Source organism: Asparagus officinalis, unplaced genomic scaffold (assembly GCF_001876935.1).
Source record: "Asparagus officinalis unplaced genomic scaffold, Aspof.V1 AsparagusV1_Un435, whole genome shotgun sequence".
Classification (NCBI taxonomy): Eukaryota; Viridiplantae; Streptophyta; class Magnoliopsida; order Asparagales; family Asparagaceae; genus Asparagus; species Asparagus officinalis.
Window position 1 is genome coordinate 24,880 of NW_017972700.1, and position 20,370 is coordinate 45,249.

The 20,370-nt window shown below is 33.9% G+C and overlaps 2 protein-coding genes across 4 annotated transcripts in view; one reads left to right on the forward strand and one right to left on the reverse strand.

The window, feature by feature from the left end:
• Nucleotides 1-4,311, reverse strand: part of LOC109827793 (protein prenyltransferase alpha subunit repeat-containing protein 1) — a 6,672-nt gene extending 2,361 nt beyond the window's left edge. The window contains exons 1-6 of one of the 3 annotated variants that reach the window (XM_020394813.1): nt 4,065-4,311; nt 2,259-2,666; nt 1,681-1,791; nt 1,384-1,474; nt 922-990; nt 466-543 (exon numbers count right to left, since the gene is read on the reverse strand). In XM_020394813.1, coding sequence (XP_020250402.1) covers nt 466-543; nt 922-990; nt 1,384-1,474; nt 1,681-1,791; nt 2,259-2,666; nt 4,065-4,147 — 840 coding nt within the window. In that variant the 5' untranslated portion in view covers nt 4,148-4,311. Of the gene's footprint in view, nt 1-465; nt 544-921; nt 991-1,383; nt 1,475-1,680; nt 1,812-2,258; nt 2,667-2,873; nt 2,926-4,064 lie in introns of those variants that run through there. The other 2 variants (XM_020394814.1, XM_020394815.1) reach the window with 2 other exon arrangements.
• An 8,172-nt stretch (nt 4,312-12,483) lies between these two features.
• LOC109827795 (protein FAR1-RELATED SEQUENCE 5-like) lies at nt 12,484-13,780 on the forward strand. The gene is made up of 2 exons (XM_020394816.1): nt 12,484-13,387; nt 13,521-13,780. The coding sequence occupies exons 1-2, from the start codon at nt 12,484-12,486 to the stop codon at nt 13,778-13,780; spliced, it is 1,164 nt and encodes a 387-aa protein (XP_020250405.1).
• Nucleotides 13,781-20,370: the final 6,590 nt, after the last annotated feature.

The window sequence follows — 20,370 nt, forward strand, 5'->3', positions numbered from 1 at the left end:
TTTAGATAGTCTCTAATTTCATCTAGGGGCACTACCAACCAAAATTTCACTCAGGATAAAGAGTGAAAAATATTTAACCCAGGGGATCTATCTGCAGCAATGAAACCCCTGGGTAGAAAGTCAAAACAGCGATACCGTAGTGGGTCCATGTGCAATAAACCCCAGGAAAAAATGGACCGGAGGCTTCACAGCTGTCCACGATTTAAATATGATGACTTTTTTTCGCCACATATCACTACACAAACACATATACCCCATGCCCCCCCCCCCCCCACCACATAAACTCACCACTATCCTACTAACCCATCCCTATGAAAGGATTGTGTAACCCTACCAATCTTGAATTATATATTGAACAATGCTATAGAAAAAAAATCTAATACACACAACATATATTCTCTGAATAGAACTGATAATACTCATCCTACGTAATTTACAATAGCAAGAAATGGATGGATAGCTCACTCGACGGTAGTGGAAGCAGCAGTTATCAGCAACATGCAATTCGGCCCATTTTCTTGACATGTTCAACTCATCAAGAACCTGTAGTGTTAGTATATACACACTCATCATACTAAACTGGAGCAACTTTGACATTCAAGAAATAAGAAGAGAGTCACAAGGATCCCACACTAGGAAAAGGAGATACAGGTTTTCGATTTTCCTTCACTAAGAAAGATATAAGTACAGCCATGCAGTATAGAACAAGTAATAGTGCCTCTGATTGCCAAATAGAAGATTAAACAATAACTAAACTGTTGGTTGACTGGCTAGTGGTCACACATCAATATGAATTTGAGAACTCTGATTAATTTGGTATAATAACTCTCTCAAAGTTAAAGGATAGTTAACCACAGTATCTATGTGACATAATAGTACTAAAATAGTAAGTTTGCAAGAACATCAATATTATGATGTTACCTGTGACTCCGTCATGTATAGAACAAGCCAGCATCGATGATTCCAAGCACGATAATTCATTTTTGATTTCTGCAAAAGAAAAAAATGGAGAGAATCAAGCATATAAAAAGAAAGTCTGGACTATTATCTTATACAAGCAAAAAAGAAAAGTTATTATCATACATCAGACACAGTTTCTATTTCTCATATCTCTGTACTATTTCTGCCAGTATATTGTTAACACACCAAAATATCACCCATTTAGCAAAATAGTAGTACATGGCCAAAGGGCAATCTCCTTTAGTACATGTACTACTTAATATTGCATTCTTTCTCAATTATCAACCACTCTCAATTATCATCCAGTACAGTATAAAAACAGAATATGGAAATTGGATGAAACTCATTTACACAATTCATGAAGCTGTAATTTAATAAAACCTTCAATACTTAAAGTAGCCATATGCTGCATGGAAAATAAACCTCAGCAATATTCTTCACCAGCTCTGATTCTTTTTTTACAAGCTCCTGCAGATCGTGAACTTTTTCTGCAATCATCTTTACTGTCCACTGCCTGAAATTATAAACTTTTCTTGATTAAGTCCCACGCATTGATCAGACCTACATAAAAATATAAATAGAAGTAGAAATCCCTGACAAATAACAAAGGAGAAACCTTTCCTTTAATGAAAAATAACTAAAAAATAAATAATAAACAAAAAAATACTAGTATCAATAAATTCATATAACTTCATTGATGTAAAATATCATGGAGATTACCTATGACTCCAAGCACCTTCACTTTTTGGTGCATATGAAAGGATTAGTGCAGATAACTGAAATTCGTCCACAAATAATGACAGCTCCTGCTTTCTTGATAGGACAAGCTTCCTATCGAATGATGAATGCCACTGTTATTCAACAATGAACATAACTGAAGATAGAATAAATGTCTGACAGTTGAGCATAATATTCCTGTTATAAACATTAGTAGTGCTTGCCACAAAAGGGCTCAATTGCATGTTTCTAACAATAATTCACATGGCTTCCTATGCAAAATTTCTAATGAAGCCCTTGAGTCTAAAGATCCTCGGAAGTACAAATGTAGGTGGATATCTAAAGAGAATATCTGCACCTGAATTAGATATTAGAATTTATAAAAACTGTCATATTAAGGAATCTCAAAATATATACCAGTGCTAGAATGTCCAAATTCTTGTAATCTAAACTAAATAGACACAACCATCTTAATGAGAAGTTACCATTAATATTATAGCACTTTAGATAAGCAACCAAAGAAAGTAAGGACAAATAGAGAAAATAAACATGTTACTGTCATCAGGAAAAGGAAAAAAAACCTGGAATTCCATGCACTCTTGAAGTCATAACTGAGAATCAAAAGTGCCCTGGTATGCTTTAGGACTTCACTTTCAAGAAATTGATCAAAATCACATCCACAGTTTGCATCATCAAAGGAACCTTTGTTTATTTGTGACCTGATTGACTGTTTATATCTTCTATTTGCATCCATATATGCATTCAGAGCAGCATTATACAACTGGGGTAAAACAAGAATTGAGATAGCCAATTTATGATCTTTATTCCAGAAAACTTTCTCATCATATTGTACCACATGCAACTCTACTGTGTCTTTATTGAGGATGTCAGCTGCTGATTGACCTAGAATGCAAACGGGGGATAGTGAACTACTTGGACCTTCATTCAGAGCTGGAAACTGGTCGGGGTGTACGAAGCCTACTTCATCACTGCATAAAAATGAAAACAAAGCCATATAAACATAAATAAGTTGAAGAAGAACAACTATAATTCTGCTCAAATAAACTGAACTCGAAATCAAATAGTAAACACACATTAACATAAGAAGTAAAGTCTATGGCTTACGCACCCTAAATGATTTTGGTTCTGTAAATAATATCAGCAATTACTGCAGTCAAGTCTCAAAAAACACTTACAAATATAGAAGTGTGTAAGGGTTGGGGGATAAACGGACCAGCATATACGAAACTGACCCTGATAGCCAAATCTAAATAAAGGATAATGATCCTCTATACAGATCCATTCTAATATCTGCTTGATCTTTATAAAAAAATACGAGAATGCTATCAAATCTTCCAACCAATTCAAATATCTAATAGAATACTATCTGAAGATCCTAATATCAAAACTTCCGGTGTATCACCTAAATGAAGACTTCCTAGAAGTCACCATATGTGCATAGTAATACTTTGCAGTTGGCAAAGGAAAAAAAGGATTACAAATAGAATCAGGTAAAAACTGTATTACTAAAAAAGGTACTCATGAGCACTGTCACAGGTGACTAGGACAAAAGGATGAATGAATGAGAAGAGGTAACAAGTATCTACTCATAAATATTCATCAAATATCAAGGATTGCAATTGTATAAATTCTTCGATGAATATCCCTACCATGAAAATGCCTCCTGATGTTGGTTTTTTCTAACATAAATCAGTTTAGCCCCTCATAATAATTTCACTCCATTAGTCTTTCCATTATCCATGGTGTTAACTTCAAGGTAGTATCTTGACTTGCTTCACTTCTCTAGATGTGTATTAGTATGCCACCGATATCAAACCATTGCCACCATTAAAGCCAGGACCAAAAAGGTATACAAATTTCCCCAAGACCAAACTCAATCTAGATCCTCGTAGCTAGTTGAATTGTTAGAATATAAAACTACAACTCTCAACCCTCACCCCATCTTCGGAGTTTTCACGTAGTGGCAGAGACCTTTGACATGTATTGTGTTTCAACTTTCAAGTTTGGTTTCTCATATAAATTTGCTGCACTTTTATCAAAAAATTGACTTGGCTAGTGATTTGTTACGGTCGTTCCTAATACTATGGTCAAATCAAGCCCTTGTCAAATCAAACTGGAAAAATGGCAAGTTGGGAAGTTCTCTGATATCAAGTCAAGCCTTTTATGGAGCTAGTTGTAAATCGTATGGACCCAAGTGCTTGTATTTCTATGGTTTTAATCATTAGACATGACACTTAAATGCTATGAAGTACTCAAATTCAATCAAGATTGAATCTTTTGATAACTTTAAATACAATTAACATCAACTTACAGAGAAAATATAGTAAAGATGGCAATTTGCAGGGCGAAAAGGGAAGAGAGCTTACATAAGCTTATCGTGTTCTAAGATGAGTTCCAACTGCTGAAGGAGATCCAAACCAACTTCTTCAGAGCTCGAATCTCCTCCCATCTTCTATAATGTTTTAGGATTTGAAATGTGGAATATCAAATATTAAGCCCCTAGGGTTTCGAATTTGAGACCAACCTTCCTTAATAATTTCGAACCCGCCATGGGGAGGAGAAGGGGAAAGAGGAGGAACCTTGGGTGGATCCAGGTTTTCGGGTTTTTTTCTATATGAATCTCTTTTAATTTCTTCTATTTGCATATTACGACTAATCTCTATATATAGTGGGCTGTTTATTAACATTGTCAAATATATAGAGAGATACATCCTTCTCTTTCTTTTCTTTTTCCTGCCCTGTCCTATGATAAAAAATAGAATAATATAATTTTGAGTCATTAGATAGGAAATTTAATCATATCATATCATATTATATCATACTCCCTTTAAAAATTGAGTTTGGGAAAAAAAAAGGTTCATAGAAAAAATTACCTACGTGATCCTAATCCGGCATAAACTGATATTGTTCTTTTAATTGATAGTTTTCTGAAATTCCTGAGCAACTATCAACAACATATTTGTTTGATAGCTTTTTTTTTCAAACTACAGAAAGCTCTCGGGAAGGGAATACATCATCTCATGCCTATATATAGGCCAAGAAATTACACAATTTTTCATAGCAATTTCTCTTCTTTGTTAAGAATCTCTTTTGTTAGGGTCTCATTCAACAAGTATATTCCATTGATGTCTTTATTGTTTTTCTTAAGTAGTATTCAGTTGTGATATTTGTTATTTACTAGCTTGTATGCATAATTTATTTTTCTTTTCTTTTCTCTGACAACTACCCAATATCTTGATGAAATTTTCATGGATGTTACATTAAGAAATTACAGTACTGTTTCATATCAATATCTCCTCTTATTTCATGATATAAAATCTACTCCCTAATGGAGTGATTCTTCGTTGTTCCAATAAATTTATATAAAGACTCCCAAATTTCCAGTTATGTGAAATAATTTTATGGATGAGTTTATCAAAATATACATATTAAGTATAAGAGGGCAAAATCATATTAGTTTTGAAACTAATACTGTGATTTTTTAACTAGTCCATCCATTAATCAATGTAAATATGTAAATTAGATTAATTAATATATAAAGAATGTGCAGGGGAGTATGATTATATCAGTGTGCTTGTTTTATCATAGCTCAACTTGTGGATAATTTAAACTCCCAATCCTTAAAAAAAGGTTTATTAGGTGAAATTTTAACCACCTTAAGCCTATCAGAAGTTAAAGATAACAAATATTTAACACGAAGGACTCATTACATCTAACCTATGAAATTTGAGTCACAAATTTAAAATATACATATTTTAGGGACTAAATTTGAAATATGTCAAATTACAGGGATCAATATAAAAAAACTTGGGGATTAATGTCATCCTCCCACCCCTATTAGATGTGACAATGCGCATAAAAATTACATGCATCCAAATGACCAAAATGCCTTTAACCGAAGAACTTCTCTTGTACTTTTAAATATTTATAAAGATACGCAAAAACCCTTTAAGGTTAGGTTAGGGATTTTATTGTTTTAGTCATTAATTATATTAATTTAATTTAATAATTAGACTGATCATTTGAATGAGTGTATATTAGTCTTTCTCATCTGACACCATCAGGGACATCAGTTGAAAAGATTGAAAATCTAGGGAGATTTCCGGAACACTCCAAAATTAAAAGGGAAGATTGAAAATGCTAGGGAGATTTCTATAACGATCTTTACTTGCTAACATGCTTGCAATGTCACACCTTTTCTATTTTTAGCCTAAAGTACACATGCAACGACCATTATGAAATAAGGTCATATGAATCTCATGTGCCCTATCTCCTTCTTCCTTCTCTCTCTGTTTTTGGTAAGGTAAGAGCTAACATTGTTTGGGAGTTCTTTAAAGTGGAGTAAGAGCACTACAACAAAAGTTGTATGCATCTACATTTACTTTATGACACATATAAAAGTGTCATTTTATTTAAAAATATTAAATAATAGTGACACAAATAAAATATATAGCAAATCACGACACATATTTGTGTCATTGGATTTACAATTGAATATAATTGAAAAATGCTAATAGTACAATATGGGTTGTGAGACAATCTATTAATGTGCTTAAATAATAAAACTTAGATTATAATTAAGACAATGATTAAACATTCATGATAGTGTATAAGCTTAAAAAACTACATAGTTAAGTGTGCTTTGGTGAGAGTAATTATAGGATGGGTGACCTTCTGGGAAATAATAGTGTTGAATGGTGATACTTTTTATAATTTTATGGTTTAGACATAATTATGTGTCACCACTCTTAAAACATGTATGTGTTAAGAGTTTCATGGCACATATATGTGTCACCACTCTCGACATATGTATGTGTCGTGAGTTTTTTGACACATTCTCACATGTGTAAAAAGACACTCTCCACGCATGCTCTAACTACACTTTTAATATACGTCGTGCTCTATTTGTGCAACACAAAAATGTGTCGCATAAAGACAAAGAGTGTATCATAATTTATAACTTTTGTTGCAGTGGAGATGTAAATGATGTTAGGTCTCATGCTTATGACCCTACTCCCTAATCTTGTTTTGATGATTTACAAACAATTCCTAACAATGTTTGTTGAGTATTTGCATTTGATTGTTAGGTATCCTACACAAAGATCCTATGTTAGGAGGTTAGTTGGATTGCGCCTTAACGATAACATTTAATGGATGTTGGCGAAACATCGGAATGAATCTGTCGCCATTCAATTTAAAGATTCAAGATCAAGCTTCATCCGCAACCAAAATCGAGCTTTAATGAGAGATCATTAGCTTTGGTATAGTGTTTTAGGTTTATACTTTGTGTGTTTAACACTCTAAGCTTAAATATTACATACACACAGTTTTCGTTTTATTACTTTCAAGTTTAGCCACATAAATATGAAACAAATGAATAACGTTATATATACACTTATTTGTTTCATATTTATAGGTGCTTGATATGATTTCATTAAAATCAAGCTTTAACAATTTCATATCAATGAAATCATGTTTATCATTTTCATATTTTTGTAAGTTTGTAAAATGTGTATTTTAAGGATTAAAGACTCAATTATATCATTTTACATCTTTTATAAAGTCTATTAATCCATTTAAAAGAAGTTTGAAACTTGTTTGAAAACATTTTGTCAAAATCATGTGTTATTGAGACTTCGTGTTTTTGGACTATTTGCAAAATGATAAGTTTTTATAAATGGAAAATACAATTTGAAAAATTATTTTTATAACATATTCATTTTTATGTTTATAAACAACTGTGACGCCCCTGGGTTCACATAAGGCTGCAGTCCAAGGTGAATCTAAGGATGTCAAATCTGTCATGCACCCATATTGTGCAACGACATGTTTCACCATCACAGAAATATCTCTCTAGTGGAATCAAATAAAATAGTACAGGTACAAGCAGATATAAAAGAGATGAACATAAGAAATCAGACATGGAAGTAAATGATAAGTCTCATAAATGATCAAGTCTCAACTGAGTTAAGGTAAGGTAAGAGCTAACATTGTTTGGGAGTTCTTTAAAGTGGAGTAAGAGCACTACAACAAAAGTTGTATGCATCTACATTTACTTTATGACACATATAAAAGTGTCATTTTATTTAAAAATATTAAATAATAGTGACACAAATAATAAGGTAAGGTAAGAGCTAACATTGTTTGGGAGTTCTTTAAAGTGGAGTAAGAGCACTACAACAAAAGTTGTATGCATCTACATTTACTTTATGACACATATAAAAGTGTCATTTTATTTAAAAATATTAAATAATAGTGACACAAATAAAATATATAGCAAATCACGACACATATTTGTGTCATTGGATTTACAATTGAATATAATTGAAAAATGCTAATAGTACAATATGGGTTGTGAGACAATCTATTAATGTGCTTAAATAATAAAACTTAGATTATAATTAAGACAATGATTAAACATTCATGATAGTGTATAAGCTTAAAAAACTACATAGTTAAGTGTGCTTTGGTGAGAGTAATTATAGGATGGGTGACCTTCTGGGAAATAATAGTGTTGAATGGTGATACTTTTTATAATTTTATGGTTTAGACATAATTATGTGTCACCACTCTTAAAACATGTATGTGTTAAGAGTTTCATGGCACATATATGTGTCACCACTCTCGACATATGTATGTGTCGTGAGTTTTTTGACACATTCTCACATGTGTAAAAAGACACTCTCCACGCATGCTCTAACTACACTTTTAATATACGTCGTGCTCTATTTGTGCAACACAAAAATGTGTCGCATAAAGACAAAGAGTGTATCATAATTTATAACTTTTGTTGCAGTGGAGATGTAAATGATGTTAGGTCTCATGCTTATGACCCTACTCCCTAATCTTGTTTTGATGATTTACAAACAATTCCTAACAATGTTTGTTGAGTATTTGCATTTGATTGTTAGGTATCCTACACAAAGATCCTATGTTAGGAGGTTAGTTGGATTGCGCCTTAACGATAACATTTAATGGATGTTGGCGAAACATCGGAATGAATCTGTCGCCATTCAATTTAAAGATTCAAGATCAAGCTTCATCCGCAACCAAAATCGAGCTTTAATGAGAGATCATTAGCTTTGGTATAGTGTTTTAGGTTTATACTTTGTGTGTTTAACACTCTAAGCTTAAATATTACATACACACAGTTTTCGTTTTATTACTTTCAAGTTTAGCCACATAAATATGAAACAAATGAATAACGTTATATATACACTTATTTGTTTCATATTTATAGGTGCTTGATATGATTTCATTAAAATCAAGCTTTAACAATTTCATATCAATGAAATCATGTTTATCATTTTCATATTTTTGTAAGTTTGTAAAATGTGTATTTTAAGGATTAAAGACTCAATTATATCATTTTACATCTTTTATAAAGTCTATTAATCCATTTAAAAGAAGTTTGAAACTTGTTTGAAAACATTTTGTCAAAATCATGTGTTATTGAGACTTCGTGTTTTTGGACTATTTGCAAAATGATAAGTTTTTATAAATGGAAAATACAATTTGAAAAATTATTTTTATAACATATTCATTTTTATGTTTATAAACAACTGTGACGCCCCTGGGTTCACATAAGGCTGCAGTCCAAGGTGAATCTAAGGATGTCAAATCTGTCATGCACCCATATTGTGCAACGACATGTTTCACCATCACAGAAATATCTCTCTAGTGGAATCAAATAAAATAGTACAGGTACAAGCAGATATAAAAGAGATGAACATAAGAAATCAGACATGGAAGTAAATGATAAGTCTCATAAATGATCAAGTCTCAACTGAGTAAAGTTGTTCAACAATCTGATACAAAAAGATAAATGTCTCAATACACCGAGTCAAATGAAAATACATATGCTCTCAACTCTCAAAATGAAATGCAAATCTAATAATCTACTAAATACAAGACTAAACATCGGTGGAGAAAAAGTAACTAATAAATGAAATGACAGCGACTATACTGAAAGTCCGTCAACCTGCGGCTCTTCGAAACTCTGCTCTGCTACTTGAAAAGAAGTTTAAAAAAAACAACAACAAGAGCGTCAGAGCGCTATATCAAGATCATCTCCATCTGTCCCAAGGAAAGGGCTACTAAGTATGATGAAGACTCTACCTATAAGTGCATAGTCTACCTAGATTATTTTCTCAGTATCTAATAGAATCAATATTTAGACACCTACAAAACGAGACGTAGTACGTCAAGCGAAATAATCTAAATAAGGAAACCCTCATGTATATACCATATGTCTCAAATTATAGATACCTAAACATTAACACTGAACTAGAGATAAACAATCTAAAGGAAATCAATAATTAGAAACTCACGACACGAGACTGGTACGTCGAGCGAAATAATCCAAACAAGGAAATCCTCATGTGTATATCATATATCTCAAATTATGAATCGCTAAATATTAACTCCAAAACTAAGAATAAATGAATACAAGAAATATAATATATGAAATACCACATCATGCATTCCAAAAATGTCATATCAACTCCTCATACTACCCTTAGTGGGTAAAACAGATATCGACACACTCGTGTATCTAAGTTGTGAAATACTTTCGCAACGGATCATATCGATGATGTCAATATTCACCTACACTTAGGTTATTTATTGAATAGTCCTTCTCTGAAATACTTCAACTCATCGCACCCTCGTGCAAACTGGTAAATAGATATGTCAGTTCATTGCCCTCCTGTGCGGACCAATAACTAGGTATGTCAATTCATCATACTCTCATACGGACTGGTAGCTAAGTATAATAACTCATCGCATAACCATGCAGATTGATAGTTAGGTAAATCAACCTCTGTGCATCTTCGTGCGGACTGATAGATAGGTATTTCAACCTCTACGCATCTCCATGTGGACCGATAGATATGTATATCAACCTCTGCGCATCTCTATACGGACCAATAGACAGGTATATCAACCTCTGCGCATCTCCATGTGGACCAATAAAGAAGTTAGTCCATCTGCGATCTTATTACAGGACCCAACTAAAGCATTCAGAGTATAGTCCATCTGTGGTCTCATTGCGGGACCTGACTAACCCCGTGAATTTAAAAATATGATAATAAAAAAGTAAATATGTTATATGATGAAAAATTATATATTTTAATGTTTGAGTATGATAAGAATTGATTTGAGATCAATTCAATGTATATTTGTGAATATATGAGTGCAAATGCACAATACATGCACGAAGAGAAATCTGGAAAAATGACCAGTTAATAGTTTATATATTTTACACATCGATGTAGTTTGAATCTAAAATCACTCAAAAGATTAAAGTTGTAGGTCTCTTTAACATATTTCCAATAAATCTTATATCACATCATTCCTAGGTTGGATAAGAAAGTTACAGTCAAAATACTGAAGGTTAATTTCTCAGTCAGACTAGGATTCCTGGTTCGGGTCAAACGGGTTTATTTCAGATTTGCATATATATATATATATATACATGTGTTATCATAAAAATTATTATCTTTTCATCAGAGTTTTAAACCCTAGCATCTCCTCTTCCTCTCTCTTAAACACTAGCCCTAAAGGTGAGATTTTGGGAGCATTTTGTGAGGCGAGACGCAAGGAAAAGGCGAGATCTACGACGTTTGGCGACGAGAAGTTATTTCACATCAGTTTCAGAGGCTTGCACACATGATAAGGCAAGACTATCTACATCCATCGTCCGCTCGCTTGATGTCGCCTCCCGCTGGCCAAAGATCCACCGTCCGTCCACTCGCTTGAGATCCGTCGTCCTCCGCCTCCTATCCTTGCCACCAGATTCCGATTCGGAACCAAATCAGAGGACGAACCCAATCAGAAGTCGGCATCAGCAAAAGTTGAGTGATCAGCCATCTAACTATGCTTTGATTAATAATTCTTGAAACTAAACTAAAGTCCTTGATATAATCATAAAGCTTAGAACATTTTGGAAGCATAGTTGATACTCAGTGAGCATGCGTTATGATATCATTAAGCATTATTATTATTTTAGATGCATAAATGTTTCATTGGTAAGAAGCTTGGAAGGCTAAATGAACGAAAAACTATTTTGAAGGGAAAATTGGTAGTTTTAGGTGATAGCACTGCATATCTACCAGTGTGATTTGTTTCATAACTATGCAACAACGTGATGATTTGCGCATGCTTTATTTTGACTAAGTCTTTAGAATCTCTTGCTTTACTAATCAATGTTCTCACCTTCATTTTGACTGTTGAACGGGTATTCCTTCATTCATTAAGACTCTCAGAAAGCCTTTTTTTAATACCATTGACTTCCATTTCTCATCATCATCAAGGGTTGAGGTCAATTTCGCCAGGCTCTTGGATCTATTGATTTATTCACAAATATATTATTTCAAGAAATTTCCAGCTTATTTCTGCCACAATACATGCTTAATTTGTTTGGTTTTATTTTATTTTTAGTAAACCAAGTCCTACAAAGCCATTATAAAAGAAAAGTACCATCTTTTCAGTGGTTAAAATTGCAATATAAGACAGCTAAGTATGCATCTCTAGTAAGTTTCCAATCTAATACATACAAAAGTCATGACACATACAAAAGTCTTGTGAACCAAGATATTACATCTAGTCATGACAATGTATCTTATTAACCAGTGTTCTTAGTTTGTTAGTAACTATTAAATATAGATTTCCCCTTCCACTTGTTATTTTTATTTTATCAACTGTGAGCTCAATTTACCCTATATTAAATTTTTCTCCATCTATGAAGTAATCTAATAATCTTTCATTATGGTTACAGGTTGTCTCATGGCAAGATTAGGGGAATATGTAGACAGTGATCTTTTTCGTGCAAATGAAGAAATAGAAAAGACGATGCAAGAGATTCAGCCACATGAAGAAGAACATTTAGAAGAAAACTTGAGTCACATGCCATGTATTGATGAACCGAAGATCGGTATGATGTTCAAAAGTTTGGAGGAAGCAATGAATTATTATAGTGCTTATGCAAAATTCATTGGGTTTGGGATTAGAAAAGGATCTAATTATTTGTCTAAGAGAAAGAATGTCATCACCATGCAAGTATTTACTTGCTCTCATGAGGGTTTTTCTAAAAGCAAAAGGAAGGAGCCATTACTTAGGGATAACACATTCGAAAAAAGTCCTTTGAAGGAGATATCTAGCATTCGAACTGGTTGCAAAGCAAGTATGCGTGTGAAATTAGATGATGGAGAAAATTGGATTATATCATCATGTGAGAAGAAGCACAACCATGAATTAGTACCGAGCCCCTCAAAATCCCGTTTCTATCGGTGTCGGCGAAAGATTGGAGATGAAGAAGTCGACCTTATACAAACCATGCGTGAGCAAAATATTTCAACAAAGTATATTAGGGACTTCATTGCATCTCAACGTGGAGGGGTTCGTAATTTATCATTCACGAGGAGGGACCTAAGCAACTTTGCAACGCGCCAAAGAATGTCTCTTTTTGATAGTGATATCTCAACAACTCTAAGTCACTTTCAACAACTACAAGCTGAGAATCCTATGTTCTTTTATGCAGTCCAGATTGATAGTAATAATTGTGCAAAAAATATGTTTTGGGTTGACGGTAGATCAAGGATGGCCTACCAGCATTTTGGAGATGTAGTCACTTTTGATACCACATATTGTACAAACAAGTACAGTATGCCATTTGCACCATTCATCGGGGGTAAATCACCATTCTCAAACTATATTATTTGGTTATTCTTTGATTAGAGACGAGACCGCGGAATCCTTCATGTGGGTCTTTCGAACATGGCTTACTGCAATGTTTGGTAAGCATCCTACTTGTATTCTGACAGATCAAGATCCTTCAATGAGAAAAGCAATAAGTGAAGTCCTTCCTAATATGGCTCATCGGTTTTGTAAGTGGCACATTCTTCGGAAAGCACGCGAACATCTAGGCATTTTATTTGGTACAAAAGAGAAGTTTCAAGAGGACTTTCTTAGTTGCATCAATTTTAGCTTAACAGTTGATGATTTTGAGTCAAGTTGGACTTCTATGATAGAGAAGCATGGAGTTGAAGATAACACACATCTAAAACATTTGTATCAAATTTGAGATAAGTGGGTGCCATCATACTTTAAAAATATATTTTGTGCTTTCATGTCTACAACGCAAAGAAGCGAAAGTTTCAATGCACTTCTCAAAGGTAGAGTCAATAACCATACAACAATTTATGAGTTTGTCATGCAATATGAAAAGGCTTTAGAAGATCGATATGACATAGAAGAGGAAGAGGATTTTCGCTCTCTACAATACAAGCCAAGTTCGTGGTCTCCAAGCCCAATAGAGAGGCATGCACAAAAGATTTATACTAGAGCAATGTTTAGGGTCTTTAAGGATCAACTAAAAGAGATACTTTTATTTTCTCTAAATGAAATGGCGCCTAAAGCATTGTACAAACTAGTGCAAGTCCCAAACTCAGAAAAACCAAGTGCTAGAAGAACTTATATGGTTACTTTCCAAGCCCCTACGACAGTATCTTGCAATTGTAAAATGTTTGAATTTAGTGGAATGGTGTGCTCGCATGTGCTTAAGGTGCTTTTGCATCTTGATATCTTGGAAATACCCTCTGAATATATTTTAAAGAGATGGACAAAGTCAGCTAAGGAAGAAAGTTTTGATATGCACCAATGTCTTAGCATTGAATCGTCAAATTCCTCCACAAAGACTCTAATGTTTAATAGTTTGTCTCGAAAAATAATGAAATTGGTTGCAGAAGGTTCCACATGTATTGAGTTGTATAATTTGGCAAATAAAAAAAATAGATCAAGTTGTGGGAGAATTAGTAGCGGCAAAAATGCACTTACAAGAGAATAAATCAGGGCATGACGACATGACGCAAATCCAAGGTTCTGCACGTTCTCAAGCACAAGAAAGTATTATTGATAATAATTGTATGGTGAGAGCTCCTCCTATTTCAAATTGCAAAGGAAAAAGAAAGATGCAACGTTTCAAGCCTCCTTCAGAGTTGAAAACTAAGAAGCAAAGAACTTGTGGGAAATGCCATGGGAAAGGTCACAATAGTCGAACTTGCAAGGTAAAATTACTTTTTATTCTCAAATGTGGGACAATGTTCCTATGCAAAGTATGATATTTGTAATTTTTTGATGAAAATTAAGGATTTATGCAGGCCCAAGCAACAAGTCAAGTAGGAAGCATCAATGAGGAAGAAGAGGAAGATCTGGAAGACCAAGAAGAAGATGATGAAGATGTTAAAGAATATGACTACTAATAACCCATTCTAATCTTTCTTTTGTTTGTCAATGTTCTTTCGAAGCTCTTTGGATATGTGAAGTTACTTTATGGACTTAAAAGATTTTTATGTTTGTCATTTTATTTTCTAGCATTTTGTTGTGGAAGACCTTCATTTATCTCCATATATTGATTGCCCATTCGCTGTACCAAAATTAGTCTTTTGATTCCAAGTTGAAATATATTTTGGTATGACAATGACCTTCTCCATCCACAACAGGAATGTTGTTACTATAGAGCGCCTTCTGCTGCAGGAAATAATAATCTTATAGGAAATAGATATTTATATGACATGTGCTCTTGCAATTTCATGTGCTTGTATGTTGACAATGAGCAGTCCCCACACACATTTTCACAAGCAGATCATATACACTTAAACAAAAGCTAAGGTGACATTTAAATACAAAGTTTCATACAAAGTGCTAATTACGCCATACTACAATTCTTAGTCACAACCCACATAGGATGATGACTTATAAATGACAAACATTACATGACTTATAAATGACAAACATTAAAAGTCTTTTATAATTCTTCAGTCATCATCCACAGTCCACATATCATCTTCAGGTACCCAAGAACGTCAGCAGTCATACAAATCAGCAGCCAAATAAAGTCATAGTCTATCTTCCCCCTTGAAATGAGGCCAACTCACCTGCATTCAGATCAAAAAGTTCAATCATTTCAACAGGATCAGCACGAAAGAAACTATCAACAAAATTGAGTAATACATTGTTATCAGTTAATGAACTACTCCCAAGAAACCGAAGCAAGCCTCAAATTCTTAATAAACCATATACTAGAATGTATTTCAGGTGGAATTTCATTCCGTCAAACTCTATCAGGCTTCCATGCTGATAATGCATAGATTATCCTCCCCTTCCAACCCCGAAGCAACTATCGACTATCTTCATCGATAACGAAAAATATGGTTTACTAAAATAGCTAAGTATGCATCTCTAGTAAGTCGATAAAAACTTCTTGCAGTTCCCATTGAGACGCATACACCTCACAAAAATAGCTGTCAAGGTTGTCCCTTCTTCCAAGTTTTTGTTCATTGCAACATTTACAAATTTGGAGAGGATCTTAGGAGAACTAATAGCTGCCAAGTGCATGTTATTCGTGACATAATCAAATGAAGTTACTAGAATTTCAATCATAGCTATTGATGCTGTAGTAGGTGTCAAAGGAAGTGAGATTGATTCCTTTTTTTGACCATTTGAGTTGCAAGCAACCTCCACCAGAGCTGGTAAAAGTTCCAAACTTTTTATCTCAGAAGGTGATGGATTCAACATGTATATAACAATAGCAGCCTCGTGTACATTTTTCTTTAATGCACTGGCTAGCTAATACAGATGCAAATCCCCTCCTTGATTCCCTCTACTATAGTTTTATCTCTAGCAGCTATCGACTTACTAGAGATGCATACTTAGCTGTCTTATATTGCAATTTTAACCCCTGAAAAGATGGTACTTTTCTTTTATAATGGCTTTGTAGGACTTGGTTTACTAAAAATAAAATAAAACCAAACAAATTAAGCATTTATTATGGCAGAAATAAACTGGAAATTTCTTGAAATAATATATTTGTGAATAAATCAATAGATCCAAGAGCCTGGCGAAATTGACCTCAACCATTGATGATGATGAGAAATGGAAGTCAATGGTATTCAAAAAGGCTTTCTGAGAGTCTTAATGAATGAAGGAATACCCGTTCAACAGTCAAAATGAAGGTGAGGACATTGATTAGTAAAGCAAGAGCTTCTAAAGACTTAGTCAAAATAAAGCATGCGCAAATCATTACGCTGTTGCATAGTTATGAAACAAATCACACTGGTAGATATGCAGTGCTATCACCTAAAACTACCAATTTTCCCTTCAAAATAGTTTTTCGTTCATTTAGCCTTCCAAGCTTCTTACCAATGAAATAGTCATGCATCTAAAAAATAATAATGCTTAATGATATCATAACGCATGCTCACTGAGCATCAACTATGCTTTCAAAATGTTCTAAGCTTTATGATTATATCAAGGACTTTAGTTTAGTTTCAAGAATTATTAATCAAAGCATAGTTAGATGGTTGATCACTCAACTTTTGCTGATGCCGACTTCTGATTGGGTTCGTCCTCTGATTTGGTTCCGAATCGGAATCTGGTGGCAAGGATAGGAGGCGGAGGACGGCGGATCTCAAGCGAGTGGACGGACGGTGGATCTTTGGCTAGCGGGAGGCGACCTCAAGCGAGCGGAAGACGGTGCGAGAGTGATCGTTGGGGGCGATTGAAAGAAGGCGGTGATGATTCAGGCGAGAGAGGAATCGTGGGGGGCGATTATATATATATATATATATATATATATATATATATATATATATATATAGATACACACACACACACACATACACACACACACACACACACACACACACACCCCTATGTTTTTCATAAAAAAATCCTCTCTTTTATCATATATCTAAATCCCAACAGTCACCCTCTCCCCTCAAAAACCATAGATCTTTTTCTTATAAATTTTGAGAGCTTTGTGAAGCACAATACCGATACGAGGCGAGATCATCGATGTGTGGTAAGGGAGAACGGGTTGTTTGCACTTGTGGATTGCTTGCTATTCACTTTAGAGTCTTGCACATAAGATTAAGGCAAGATTACCTCTGTCCAAACCTATCCCTAGATCAAAAATCATGTTTTTATGTAATATATGTGTCTAATTTCATGTTTAGTGTAAGATCTAACGTGTTAGAACTTAATTTATGATGTTCATGCCCTAAACTCATGTCAAGAATAGTAGAACAATTCTAAAACTAGTATATTAACATGATCATGATCATTAGGATTTAATTTAATGAGTTAATTACAGTTTAATATGATTTATATGCTTTAGATTGTCGAAATAAACAAAAATTAGGTTGATTTGCATGTTAAACCCTAGATCTATGTGTTCATGTGATTCATCTTATTTAAAAAAAATCCTGGTTAAGTATACATGACAATGGAATCAAGTTTATTCATATAATCTGATAAAAACCCGAGTTTTTGAAAAAAACACGAGAGAAGAACAAACCGTGCATTTCGGCCTGTTCAGTCGACTGAAGTTGCCATCAGTAGATTGACGGGAGGTCACCAGTCGACTGACGGGAGGTCATCAGTCGACTGATGGCAAGCATCAGTCGACTAACAGGATCGTGTTTGTCCTGTTGTTTTGTAAATGACCCTATCAGTCGACCGATGAGGTTGTCGGTCGACTGATCAGGTCGGTTTTTGTGAGATTGAACCTTTTACTTGTGTGTTTGTTTGGTGAGTATTTTTGTACAAGACATGAGCTAATATTCATGCATAGTTCAAGGAGTACATAATTTCTCCAAGTTTTATATTTTTTAGAATTTGTTTGATATTTTTAAATAAGGTTTAAAGTTAAAATTTACTATGCATTTCAGGTCCTGTGCACGTTTAAGTCGACTTATAAGTCGACTTATGATATGTTATGTAGTTAGATATTTTCGTCTGCTGAGTTGACATATAACTCATACAAGTCAACTCATGAAGACATAAGATGACTTATACCTGTCATAAGTCGACTTATAATATGACCGTTGCTCAGTAACGACTATTTTCTAGATTTTGTTATTTTTGATGTTTTTGTTGGTTTTTGGGGTTTGTTTTGTGAACCAATATATACCCCTTACCCTTAAACTTTTGAACTACTTAAGAAAGTTTTAAAACAAAGTTTAAGGGTGTTTAAGTTTGTTTTAAGTGTGTTTTATAAAAGTTTGTGTGAAGTGGTTTTCACAAGAGCAAGAGGAGATCATCAATTCGTATTTGGACTTCAACCTCATCTCTCTCTCTCTCTCTCTTGTTTTTCAGAGAAGATTCCTCTAAACTTAATCTCTAGTTATATACATTTATTTATTATTTATTCATTTTATTAAGCTAGAATTTGTATTAAGTTTAGTTTTGATTTTATTGATACTCATTGTTTACACACACACACACTTGAGCTTAAGTATTTCATACATAGTATATTGGGGTTGTGAGAGTGTAACATTGAGTGTGAGCTTAATTGTGTTCTCATCTTGTTTAGAGAACAAATCATTTGTTATTGTGCTTAATTGTGAGATACACTTTGTAATACACTTGTACACCGAGAGAAGTGTGTCGTGAGAGACGGGGTTAATTCCAAGAGGAGTGAGGTCGGTGATAAAGCCTAAAGAGAGATGATAATTCTGAGCACTTGAGGTAGGCGACACGGGCTAGGCCAACACTTAGAGGATGGAGAGTGTGATTGCAAGAGTGTGAGTTGTGAAAGTTTTCGGTGAGCTAGAAAACCGAGATTGTGAGGTGTAAACATTTTCGGTTAACGTTAAAAACCGATTGAGATAGTGGAGTTCTTCTCGAGAGTGGGGAGTGGAGACGTAGGTCGGAAGGACTAAACTCCGTGATCATTTTCTTGTGTTTGCATTGGTTATTTGCCCACTATCTTGTTTATATTGTTTCATATCTATTTCACCCTTGTGTTAATTACATGTCCTTGCACATATTAGTTGTTGAATATCATACTTGCTAGGGTATTTGTTAAGTTTTTAATTAGCATTAAATCGGATTAGATTAGCATATTACCCTATTCACCCCCCTCTAGGGTAATTTTATTTGGTATCAAAGCTTGGTGCTATTTGATTTGTGTCTTAATAGCCTAGAGTCAAAGATCCTCACTTTGATTTTGCAAATCTAGTTTTTGATAATTTTGTATTGCTTGCATTTATATGTCATGGATATGCATGGTGCATCTAGCTTAGGTTATACCATTAATATTACTCCTATAATAGATAATTTCTCCTATGCCTAATGGTGTGTTAGATTTAAACTCTTTGTTAGATCTAGACACTTCGATTTATGGAAAATTATTGGTTGTGCTTATATTGTACCCACTTCAGACAAATCCAAGTAGAGTAAAAATGATCAAAGAATGTTTATCATGAAAAAGCTCTTGTTGGAAATTTTACACGATGCTTTTGATTTATTTTTATCTAACAAGATTGATTCTTTTGATAGTGCTTATATATTGTGGAAACTTATAGAAGCACATCAAGGAAACTTAGAGGCAATCCGACAAGCTTTGGAGGATTCTTCTTCAAGTTTATGTGGAGCATCATCTTCATGTACACGGTCACTAGGCGATAGCCCTAGTGAGGTATGCGAGTCTAATAACGATGATGAACTTACTATTGATGAATTCACATATGGATATGAATTATTAATGCATGACTATAAAAAGTTGCAACATAGCTGTGTTAGACCCTAGAGGGGGTGATTAGGGTCTTATGCTAATCTAATCCGATTTTATATCAATTAAAACTAATTAATAAATTATTCTTACAAGATAGA

What these genes read in the sequence shown, in the direction of transcription:
- LOC109827795 (XM_020394816.1), top strand. Translation starts at nt 12,484, where the DNA reads ATGGCAAGATTAGGGGAATATGTAGACAGTGATCTTTTTCGTGCAAAT. An exon ending in ATTTGCACCATTCATCGGGG is followed by an intron (nt 13,388 to 13,520) that starts GTAAATCACCAT and finishes GTATTCTGACAG; the next exon opens with ATCAAGATCCTTCAATGAGA.